This window comes from Uloborus diversus, chromosome 7 (assembly GCF_026930045.1).
Source record: "Uloborus diversus isolate 005 chromosome 7, Udiv.v.3.1, whole genome shotgun sequence".
Taxonomy (NCBI): domain Eukaryota; kingdom Metazoa; phylum Arthropoda; class Arachnida; order Araneae; family Uloboridae; genus Uloborus; species Uloborus diversus.
The window spans coordinates 32465389-32478166 of record NC_072737.1 but is presented as its reverse complement, the minus strand read 5'-3'; the positions used below and the strand labels follow the sequence as shown (position 1 = coordinate 32478166).

Genomic DNA, 12778 nt, shown 5'->3' with positions numbered 1-12778 from the left:
TCATGTGTTTTCATCAAGGCCATTTTTTTTTTGCGCAAATATCTTTTCCCAGGCCACACGAGCGATGCTTTGTAAAGATGCATTGAACTTTTTAAAAATACCTTTTGCGTATCAAACGATAGTAGCTAATGGAGATGTGACTTTTTCTATAACTGATATAAAGAACTCGAGATAGAAGACTAATGCAACAAAAGCAATTCTTCCTAAAAAGTCGACTTTTCTTTTTGGCACACAAGTTTAACATTTTGAAGAATTAAGTCAATCCCGCAGGATCCCGGAATCCTGCAGAATTGGCTTCTTACATTCCCGAAATCCTGCGGGACTGATATTGGTGCGGGATTGGAAACCATAGCTGAAAGTTTATTTTTTGAGGGTATGCCCTTTTTTGCTTCCTGAAGTGATATAAAACAAGTGTCCTTCGTATTGCTCAGTTAATTCATACTATGCTGTATTGAAAATGTATTATAAGACTTTTTTTACTTAAATTATTATTTTATTTGTAAATGTCAAAAAAAAAACTCATATTTTCTTATTTTTAAAATTTTATGTCAGAACAATTGTAAAGAAAGTTTCATGTAATAAGAACAATGGCAACCAGTGCAAACTTGCATCTGAAAGTGTGAACCAGACATTGTGCACTAGTCCAAATAGAAAAAAACTTTTTTGGATATTCGAAATTTTAACTTGTTAAAAACTGTCCATTTAGACCCAAATGTTCCACAAAATTTTTTATCCAAATTTAAAAAATATTTAGGTATCCCGCACAAGGCCTAAAGTTTATAGTTTTCTTCAAAAATTAGATTTTTTTCCATACATTTCTTTAATAATCAAAGATAAATTTTAAGAAAAAATATCAAGTTGAAAAATATAAGTTATAAAGTAGATAAATAATGTTAAATAGAAAATTTTGCAAGTGTGCAATATTTAACTCTCACTAATGTACTCAAAAATAGGGATTTTTTTATCAGGTTTAAGTTTAATTTTTTATTTTAAATGTATTCTTTTTTTAATTCATTTGAAAATGTGTTCACTAATATATTTTTCAACTTGATTGTTTATTAAAATTTGATTGAAAAAAAATATGGAAAAATCATTTTTAAAGGAAAATTATAAAATTAGGTCTCAAGCAGGACACTTAAATATCTTTAAATTTGTATAAATATTTTTCTGGTACATGTGAGGCTATAGGGGAAACCTTTTATCTTTTAGCATAATTGTTTTGATACAAAAGAGAAAAATAAGAGGGTATGCAACAAAAAAGGGTGGGGGGGGGGGACATATATATAATACAAGGTTTGTTCTAAAAGTAAGATTACAAGCCTATTCAGCATAAAAACAAACCTTTTGTACAAATTATTCTTACTAAAAATCAAATAAATTTGGTTTTACTAAATTTTAAATTTTTATAATATTAATATTTTATTGTATAATATTTTTCTTGTTTCACAAAATTTTCTGCCTTAATATTATGTCTTTACTAGAAGTGCATATTTATTTTAATTTTTGCGAATTGAACCCTAATTCTATTAATTTTACTAATGTAACACTCTTTACTCTGCCTCTTACTCTACTTACTCTCTGCCTCTGTCTCACAGGTTGCAAGGAAAAGAAAAATGGAATTGCATAAAAACTTGCAGAAGGAAGTTCGAGAAATGCAAAAGAACATAGTTGAAGCTATGGCAGATACACATTTTCGAGAACTTGATGCTGAGCAATACAAATGTAGAACAAGAGAACATTTTTCTCGATGATTGTTATACTCCATGTAAAAATTGTTTTAAATTAATGTAAGACTATGAACTATTTAATTCTGTGATTGATTGAACTGATTAAAAATATATATTTTAGATATTTTTGACAAAATGTGTACAGGAAAGGAAACTGAAGTATCACATTTACTTACACTCACACACACAGGTAGAGAAAGATGGGGCATACCTTGTGTCGTAGTATGTAAAGAGAGGTGACACTTGGTTATAACATTACATTTATTCTCAAAGCTAGTTAAAAATAAAATATCAACAGGAACAAGAAACATGGAACAAGATACGCAACAAGTACACACGTGAGATTCAACATGGCTGATTCATTCAGTTCACTTCTTCATTTTATCTGTTGAGTGGTATTCAATGTTGCCAGATATGACACCTTGGTCCGCTTTTGACTTTTCATCTCTTCAAAAAATTTAAAGAGCAATTTGATTTTCTACAATAAGTTTCACTAAACATTTTTCATCATCTCAGATTTTTTTTGAAAGTGTCAAATAGATTAACTTTTTTTTGCATTAATTTTCTAACAGAATCTTGTAGAGTGAACCAACCTGCCTCATGCGTTGATTTTCTACAATAAGTTTCACTAAACATTTTTCATCATCTCAGATTTTTTTTGAAAGTGTCAAATAGATTAACTTTTTTTTGCATTAATTTTCTAACAGAATCTTGTAGAGTGAACCAACCTGCCTCATGCGTTGCACAGGGTATGTTGGACCACATCTGACAATCAACTTCTATTATAATTGTATTGATAAATATTTTCCAACACTGTAACTAACTTATTTTCTTTTGTGTGTAGAATGAAGAATGTAAAGTTTAAGATCAATGCAATATATTGAATTGATTTTAATTAATAAACTGTCTTTAACTAAAAACAGCAATAAGCATTTGCCATTAGTACACAATTATTTTTTAAAGATCAAAAGAATAATTATTGAATCATATTCTTTAGAAAATAAATGTAAATTAAAGTTCATAAAAGATCTGTTAAATGATATCTGGGAATATAAAAGTGCTATTTCCCGAGCAGACACTGGGGTCTGGAAGGATAAGTCGTATGAGGCAGTGAGAAGGAAAGGGATGTTAAGTGGCAAAATTAAAAATTTGGAGATAACCAGTACACATGGTAGGTGAACCCCTCCTTTGTCTTTGGGCGATAGATAGTACTAGTTGCTCTGGTAGGTGCTGTTATACAGCATGATTTGGGAAAAAAAACAATGAAAGCCTACCTAAAACCTCAACTTTAAAAGTATTTTACTCAAAATTTGAAAATGTTCACTTACATCAATTTGCTTCTCACTGCCTCATATGTCACTTTTAGGCACAGTTACACCAATATTTGCTGGGGGAAAAGTTATTTCTTTCTTCATTGCAGCACATGAAACAATTCCAAAAAGAAATTAATTCTGTTAAACTAATACCATATATTTCATAGAAGAAGTACTATAAAATCGACACCTTTAAGTTAGTATATCTTTGTGTTTTAAAATTAAATATGGAAAATGAAATTAGATAATCTTAAGAAAAAGCTTACCTTTCTCTTCTTTCAATCAATTATTAGTTTTTAGTTTCTATGTTAAAAGCTTGTTTTTCAAAAATTGATCTTAAATACAGGAACTTTATTATAGCATTTATTCCATGTTTTATTCTGTGAAAACAATGCAAAATTTAGAATATTTGAAAATATAAGTAGTAAAAAAGTGCAGAGATATGAAATAATAACTACAAATATTTGTGAACTAAACAAACTTACTTCAAGAAAGGAGTTCAACTCTTTTTCATTAAGTCAAGATTTAACCAGTTGTAGCCTTCCCTGAGATCACATGGTTTGGTTTGTTTCACAAGGACACACACGAAAAAAATTCTCCATTCCTGAAATAAAATTTGAAAGCAATAAAAAGCAAGCTAAACAAAAACATGTTTCGAAACTAGAACTAATAAATTGCACAAATGTTTTTATTTTTACTAACAATTTTGCAAAAACACCGCTAACGCTAAACATAATTGAAAATAATGATAGCAATGAAGAGACAGAATTTGTAACCAACGATTTGTGAAAATTAACTTCCTTCCTAAATTTTGTATCTAAAATTTATGCTGTATTTATCCAAAAAAAAAAAAAAAAAACTTGAATTACTTTTAAATAGAAGTATACAATTTCAATTCGTTATTTGTTTGTTCCAAAGGGGCTTAAGTCATACAGTTTTGTCCTAAAAGGGGTCAAGTAGTTTTTTCTTCTTTTATTTCTAAATGATAATACTGTCATGATTTATTAACCGTGTAATTTAGTGCTACCAGTGTTGCACACTGGAATTTTTCAAGGGGAGGGTCGAGAGGAGAAAGCCCTATTCTCATATCAACAGTAGTATGCCACCAAATATTTTTTGGATTTCAATTATCAGGAACTAAAAAAGGACAAAATAAATTCTTTGATAGATGAGTAGCATTAAATAATTAAATGAATTATTAATAAAAAGTACTTAATTAAATTACCATAAAGCACAATAATTTATGTATTTACTTTTTTCGTAATTCAAAAATGGAAACAGCAAAATAAATTCATCATGGCTAAAGCACCAAGTAATGGATAAAGAAAAATCTCATTTTAATCTGTTATTACAAAACTAAAAACATGATGATTAGTGTTTTCATTTAGTCACAAGTCTGTTTCTATAGGGTCTTTTGAATTATCACAGAACAAAATCTGTTTTTTAAATAACTTCCTCAGATGTAATGGTGACGTTGATTTAATTCAATGGTGCAAGACCATTTAAATGTTCATTTTGTATTTTTACTTCTTTAGTATGCTTTGGCCTTCTGAAAGTTGAAAAAGATCTCTCTCTTTTGCGCAAAATTTTTAAAAGTATTTTAATGTAAGGATGAAATTCATCATAAAATTCAAATGTGGATGGTGAGGAATCATGTTTTAATATCAAAGTTTCAGCTAGACATTAAACTGTCCACTTCTTATTCTTTCTGTTAAAAAAATAAGAGGGATATATAATCAATCGCTCAAGAATACATTACTTAGTCCTATAGGAAGCAAATTGATAGTTATTTATGAGAATAAGAAAGTGTTTTTTGTCCGCATGTATTTTAAAGGGGATGGAAAAGAGAAAAGAAATTTGATTTTTGGTTTATTTAAATTGAAATTATTATTACTTTTGTCTGGAAATATTTTGATTGCAAAAAATATAGAACATATGAGTAATTTTCCAAAAACCTGACATTTTCCAATTACATTTTTTTTTTTTTTTTTTGAAAATAAAAAAGTTTTTAAAAAAATCTGAAAAAAATTACACTAACTCTTTGTTAGGAACTTATAAAGGGAAAAATGGAGGGAACTCACTTTAAATATGATACACTCTACAAAACAGGGGGTAAAGTTTTCACACACCAAGACAGTGACAAACAGTAAGCACCAGCAGGAGAGTGAAAAAATGAGTTTCATCAAAGGTTGTCAAAACTTTAGCCATAGTAATAAAGAAATACCTGTAACCTAAATCAAAAAGTATGTTATTGCATGACAAAGTAAAATCTATGTAAAACCTTCCTTAATGGACACTCCCAAGTAACGAACATCTCTTTGAATACCAGTCGCTTTGTATACGTTTTTTTCCATATTATTCACTCTGAATATCTTACACTCCAAATAACGGAGTTATTTCATCAAAAAAAAAAAAAAAAAAAAAAAAAAAAAAAAAATCAATTGGTATACTGCTAAAATTCTAAACCGACGAATAAATAACAATTTTCACATTTAGTTCTATTATTTGTTATTTCTAATTCTCTAATTTAAAAAAGCACTAGTTCTAGAAAGTTGTGTTCTAATTATTCAAGTCTAAAATTGAAAGCAGCTTCATTTACCTATTCGACAACATTAAAATAAACGAGCTGATGTGTGCATCACATGATTTCCTTTTACTCCAATTTAATGTTAGTTCCCCATTATTGACAATTTTAATGTGATTCAATAGTTTACTCTCTAAATATCACCAACAGTGACCAAATTGAAACCAAATTTTAAAAAAAATACAAAAACATCGCCAAATTTGTCGCCAAGTTGGCGACAAAACTTGGCGACCAAAAGACTGGCGATCTATCGCCAAGTGTCCGACAAATTATAACACCACTTGAGTTTACATCGAAATTAATAATGATTTACCCCCAAAAAGGGGCAAAAGACCCCCTTGGGAACATCCGAATGCAACCAAAAGGGAAGGTGCACAACTAGACCCCACTGGGAGTCTACGTACCAAATTTCAACTTTCTAGGACATACCGTTTTTGAGTTATGCGAGATACGTACATACGGACGTCACGAGAAAATTCGTTGTAATTAACTCGGGGGGGGGGGGGGGGTCGTCAAAACGGCTATTTCGGGTTTCTGTACGTTCCTAGGCATATATCCATGTGTGGTCGACAACCACACTTCCAAATCAGGTATCAGTAGCGGATTTTGCGCCCCCCCTCCCCAAAAGGATAAATTAAATTCATTATTTCATTTATTATTTATATTTTTAATTGAATTCTCTGTAACATATATTTTTTTTTTACAGTTATTTTAAAAGAAGACAAAATACAAGTATGTTTTGAATAAAAGCATTTTTGTTCCTAAAAGAAGTAATACTGGAGTCAGAAGACAGAGCTGCAAAATACATTTAACTCACTGGTTTCGAATTCAAGGGAACGAAATATCGCGATTCGTCCATTAATTCTTCTTTGATGGAATCAATAATTAACAGTTTTAAAAAAGTGTGTAGACGTGCCTAAAAGAGTCATTTCGATCCAGGAAGCTATTTGCGAAGTAACAAATTTCTTTTTCAGCTTATAAAAAATGTAAAATCAAGGAAATCACATGGTTGCAAAACCATGATATTAATGGAAACGGCATGTAGTATCAAAATGTCACCTCAACTGTATCATGGCTTTAAGAATAAATCAGTAACTGCTTTGAAAATCGCTAAGAAGTAGTATCTGAATTCTTCAATAAAACGTATGTGTTATGAAGCTGGGTCATTCCATGCGAAATGAGCAAATCAGCTGTGGCTGACATGTCACAGATTTTAATGAAAATTTTTATTTAGGTAAACCATGCATATCTATGAGGGAATGCAAAGTATGGAAGTTTAAAAACGGTTTGTTGCTTTGTTATTGAAATTAGAAGTTGATGCTTACGCTTAGCCTTAATTTTCAGAGTTCATGGCAGCCAGTTTGTGACGCAATAACTCCATAAGTTACAAACGTACACTTAAAAAATAACTATCTCCACATTTTATAAACAAATCTCTATTGGGAAAGAGCAACGTAAAATTTATTAGGATCTTTTTTTGAATCTGAGATATTAACAAAGATTGAAATTTTGCCAATTTACTTCAGATTTCAATTTACTCTTCTAGCTCTTTTAATGAAAAAATAACAGTAAAAATGATTCAGATTGAAAAACTATCCATAAATAACTGTCTGCTCTAATTTCGTAATTGTTTATGAATTTCTTGATGAAGAAATCGTACTTAAAAAAATCAAAAATTTCCGAAAATTTCATTTTTTCCTCTATTTCAGATTTGTTTTTAAAGATGAGGGAATGCTCTTAATTTACTCAATTTTTTTTTACGTAACACATTCAAGTGTCTTTTAGATGCTACTAAATTTTAATCATTGGTTTCAGCGTATTTTTGTTTCTAGAGTAACTTGAACTAAGATAAAATTTCATTAGTTACTTCTTTTTATTGTAAGTTTAGCAAAACTAACCATTTCTTTCGTGTTTCATTTTATCAAAAGCATGTTTATGAAGTACTTGCTAAAATGTTTCCTTATTTTATTGCGTTGAATTTTCCTCTCCATTCGTGATATAGGAAAAAATAGCTCGTAAAGAACATACTGAGTGTAAAGATATAGGCGGAGGGCTATCTTCTCTAATTCACAGTAGCATTTGAGATTGGGCTATGAGTTTGAGGAAATTTGTTTCATCCATGAATATTTGACGAAGTACACTTCATCCACTTTTGGTTTACAGGGGTCAAAAATGTCATTTTTCTCATTTTTCCGATTTTTGAGGGGTTGTAATCTATAAAGGGTACACAAACACACAGCAACAATTACATATTCTTTTTAGCACGGTTCCAGTGATTAGTTTTTGCCGTATTTCATTTTGTGTTTCCGTCCCCTACGCGAGTTATCCACCTTTGAAATGAGTAAAATTTTTACATTTGACCTTGAACTTTAACCTGTTGCCATTATTTTAATTATTAACTTACAGCTACGTAACTCAGCATGTAAGGCTATTAACTTATGCACTTTAACATCAAAGCTTTAAATTAACTATCACAAATGTAATTTCGAATACATTTTGGCCAAAATGCAAAGGTCTAAAAGTCCCATTTTTGACTACGAAAATCCATTTTGATAATCTCTAAAAAATCAAAGCTCCAGTTGAGAGAAAAAATAAAAGTGGTTTTAAACATCTTTCATATGCAGCTTTAAGGGATATAAATTTCAAAAAAAAAATTAAAAATGGTCGAGCGCACCCATCCGTCGAACCTGTATGGATGACCCATAAAGCACAAAGAAAATGCTAGGTTTCTGAACATTATTTTAAGTTTGGAAATTGAAAACCAATTTCGAGTTTCTTCGAGCAAATAGTAGAAACACAGCTCTAAGTTGTCTGAATTTTCCCTTATTTAAATTTTTGTGTCTATGTGAAGGGGAAAATCATCATTTTACAAAATGTCACTTAGTTTAAAACTGATTTTGAAGATAAAGGAGTTAAAATACAATTTCAAAAGTAAGGTAGTTCCTTTATGATGCTAAGCACATTATTGGGTATTATTTTCAGCAAAGCCAATGCATTCCTTAAAGATTGAGATTGAAAAATAAAATGCTTAGTTATGAGAAAACTGAAATATTTTCAGTTTTCGAAACTCGGTTAAAAGTTAACTGTATGAACTTTGAAAATTTTACTGATATCAGATTAATTACCCTACTCCATAGATTGCAACAACATATAACTTTTATGTTTTAATTAAATAGTTAATAAGATACAAGCCTTCAAAAATGCAACATTTAGCATTAATGAGAATGCTGTTCAATTTGACCAATTTTCAATCGCATGTAACTATTCAAATAAAAATATTAAGCAAAAATATTTTAGATATTTTTATATAGGCATAAAAGGAACCTGTATACCAAATTTCATAAAAATCTGTTACCATGCGACCACCACTTTTTTGTAAATTTTGCTCATTTCGTATGGAATGACCCTGCTATGGTTTTCTTATTTACATTTATGTACCGAAAAGTAGATTAATGGGCCTGAAGTGATCCTTTAAAAAACATTTAATAATAAAGTCATGAAAACTTTGGTATGAAACATATTGTATGCAGGGGGGGGGGGGTGCTATTCATTTTCTGGGCCCCCTCCAAAAATTATTCCTGTATCCGCCCCTGGGGTAAGTTGTTCTTTTTCAGCAACTTTGGGAATTATAACATTAATTATTTTAAAATCTTACGAAATGCAACTCAAAAAAAAAATCTTTATATCAAACGGTTTTTTATTACTCTATTTTAATGTTGAAATAATACTCATTTTCAAACTAAGTATCCAAAATATTTTGAGCTTGATTGAAAAATTGAACTTTTAGCAACGCTTTCCACTACTATTTTGCGGTTTGATCTTTCTTGCTTTGTTCTCTTTTAATTTCTGACTATATTTAGTTCTCGAATGCTGTTGAGCAAACGACAGAAAAAATCTTAAGTATGAAAAAAAAAAGGAGAAATTTATTGGACAGAATGCTTTTACCCAATAAGGCCCAGTGTTCTTTACTTCTACAAAACTAATTGCATCACTGTCAAAATACTGACAATTTATCAATCTCTCACACCCTTCCCTCATTTCATCCAGCGAATTATCTATGCGTATCGAAGAATTCGGCCTCTTTCGTTCGATCTAGCAACTTCAGTCTCGAAAACCACACCGCCCCCATTGTCTCAAGCAGCAGTCTGCGTATAAAGATCTCATGCTCGCTCAAGAAATAAAGACGTCGCAGCGGACGACGCTATTCTCGTTATTCAGACCATATCCCGATATTTGGAGAGGAAAAGCCAACAAAAAGCACGTTCCACGGCTGTCGCAAGTGTGAAGAAAACAAAAGGCCTTCCATGGCGAACGCAGAGGTCACGTCCTGAAGCCATTGTTTGAGCAAAGAGCCGCACCCAGGAACAAAGTTCCGCTAGTGAGATTTTGTCCGTTTGGTGAAGTTCCGAACTCGCGTTTTTATCGCTGTACTTCTAAACAGGATTTGGCATTCATCTAATGCTTCTTGAGTCAGAATTTACCTTCGAGAAGGGGGGGGGGGGGGATTCAGGACTGCCTACCTACAACTAAGAGCAAAGGCGAAGCCCCCTAAATATCGCGAAGACCTCCCTCTCCCAAAGCAGGAGCCCCCCCCCCCCCAAAAAAAGTAAAAAATACCCCTCAAAACAACCCCCCAAAAATTTTAATGGCGCAGTCTGCCATGATCCCCCCCCTTCCTTGGTGGGGGGACCCTTGGGGTATGGATCCGTCATTGAGGGGGTCAATCGTCCTCCCCCTGACTTTGAAAACGTAATGGGTTTACATAACAGTGGGCTTGGTTTTTGTTGTTTTCTAATTAAATTTGCATTGAGCGTATACCCCTTGCTTCCCCTCCGGAAAAATTCGAATTGGCGGACATGGGTCTGTAAGTCCTTAATAAGTTTTTGAAATACCACGTTAAGAGATTGGCAATAATGTTAAAATCAAATTCTCTGGGAAGAGACCCCTACCCCCCTCTCCCTGCTGCACATTATTTTTAAGTCACATGAAAAATTCAGCCCAGCCGGATATAAAGTTACCGATTGTACTGCCGGGGTACCTGCGAGGGGGATAGGGAAGTCCGTGGCGCAAATTGCGCCAATGAAATTTTTAGGGAGGAGAGACAATTTGGAAGAGTTTTTAATCTCATTGGGGGAGGGGGGGCACCCCTGTGTTATGTTTCATATCAAGAGATAGATATCAATGCAGTTTTTTCTTTCAATTCGTGAAAACAATTCAGTGAGCAGTGAAATTTTTGCAGTAATGAAATGTACGAAAACAGTGGAAGGCCGTAATACTAGATCTCATCAAAAACAACCCTGTTGTAAAAATTTCCCCGCCAAGAAAACCTTTAACTTTTCCGTACAAAAAAAGAAAACCTGCATCCTAAACCCAAAAACCGGCAGCCATAAAAAGTTATGATATCTAGTTTGCCCGCCAAGTATCTGCCAAACTATCATCCTCCCTCTTCTCCTTTTTCATCACAGCTACTTCTATTAGAACCTCCTCCCACCTTCAACTCCTCAGAAATATGGATAGATCTTTTAAATTGTTTATCTTGTTTGGCGGGAAGCTTTTCAAAGTGAAGTGATTGCTTGGAAGTAGCTGTGATGAAAAAGGAGAAGAGGGAGGATGATAGTTTGGCAGATACTTGGCGGGCAAACTAGATATCATAACTTTTTATGGCTGCGGGTTTTTGGGTTTAGGATGCAGGTTTTCTTTTTTTGTGCGGAAAAGTTAAAGGTTTTCTTGGCGGGGAAATTTTTACAACAGGGTTGTTTTTGATGAGATATCACATCTTTTTGCATTGATATTATTACTATTTTACTTATTTTTAGAATTGAGAACATCGTCAAAAAATTTTCAATTGAAACAACGCTGTTTTGTGTTTTTAAGGAACAATAATGGCTAGCCTAATTTTACGTCAAGTTATTTTCTGACTATTAAGATTCTATGTTCATTTTGCGAGAATTGGGCGGTTTAAATTTTTTTACAATTCTCGTATCCTCTCTCTGATGCAAAGAAAACTTCTTGGATAATAAAATATTATATTTTAAATTATATTGCTTTCGAGTATTTTACAACTTCGCAATAAATTCGATTACAGTTTCTTTATTTGACAGATTATTTAACATTTTCATGAAGGTTTCTTTAAATGTTTTACAGCTTGAGGGCTATTTTAATCTAGCTTTTCACTTTTTGTTTAATTACATTTTTTCTTATATCGTGGATTATTTTACGTTTTATGGGATAATTTTAATTGTTTGGTGATTTATCTTCTTCTTGATAGAAGTCTTTGACTTGTTTAATACCTAGTTTTGTTTAAAAGTTCATTTAAAAAACGAAATAACGCATGTTATCACCAAGCAAAAAAAAAAAAAAAAACTAAGCCATTAAATATTTTAAATTTGATTGTGTCAGAAGATCTATACAACTTTACTCGATGTCAAATCGCGGATATCCCAAATTTGCCATAGCGAATGCGCATGTTGCGCGCGGACTAAGCTCATTAAAAGTCTTGCTTAAATTAATTGCAAAAAATTTTACAACTAACAAATTACTGCAAAGCACGGATATCCACACACGTATTTCATATATTTTCAATTCATTATGTGTTGTTTGTGAAAAATCCATTAATTTAGAAAATAAGCAAACCAATAAAAAGTGCTATTTTTCGCTTTCAATTAAAAAGTTATATGTGCCGTATTCATATGCGTACAGTTTCATATAATTTGTCACATAAAATATTGTAATGGTTTAACCCCAGTTTCGTGAAGACATTTAAAATTTCTTCCCTCCATAAATATATCAAAACTGAAAAACAGGAAGAAAAGAAATTTTGTATCGGCGAAACTGGGGGTGGGGGTAGGGGGGTAGGGGGGGTGGAGGACAGCATTCTAATCTTATTCATTAATTTGTTTCTCTGCTTAAGTATAAACAAACAACATAGAATCTGAAAACAGAAAGCTCAATGATCTAATCTTATTCATTAATTTGTTTCTCTGCTTAAGTATAAACAAACAACATAGAATCTGAAAACAGAAAGCTCAATGAGCGCTGTGGCAAATTTGTGATATCCGCGGTTTAACGTCTAGTTGCAACTGTTGGACATGTTTTAGTCTTGATTGAATTTCATTTCCTAAGACAACTTTGGAATAACTGTTACATCTGTTCTA

At 31.9% G+C, this 12778-nt stretch overlaps 1 protein-coding gene across 1 annotated transcript in view; it reads left to right on the top strand.

Annotated features, from left to right (window-relative positions):
* LOC129225517 (centrosomal protein of 95 kDa-like) overlaps positions 1–1814 on the top strand; it is a 90256-nt gene extending 88442 nt beyond the window's left edge. The window contains exon 18 of the mRNA XM_054859946.1: positions 1596–1814. Coding sequence (XP_054715921.1) covers positions 1596–1751 — 156 coding nt within the window. The 3' untranslated portion in view covers positions 1752–1814. The remainder of the gene's footprint in view (positions 1–1595) is intronic.
* Positions 1815–12778: the final 10964 nt, after the last annotated feature.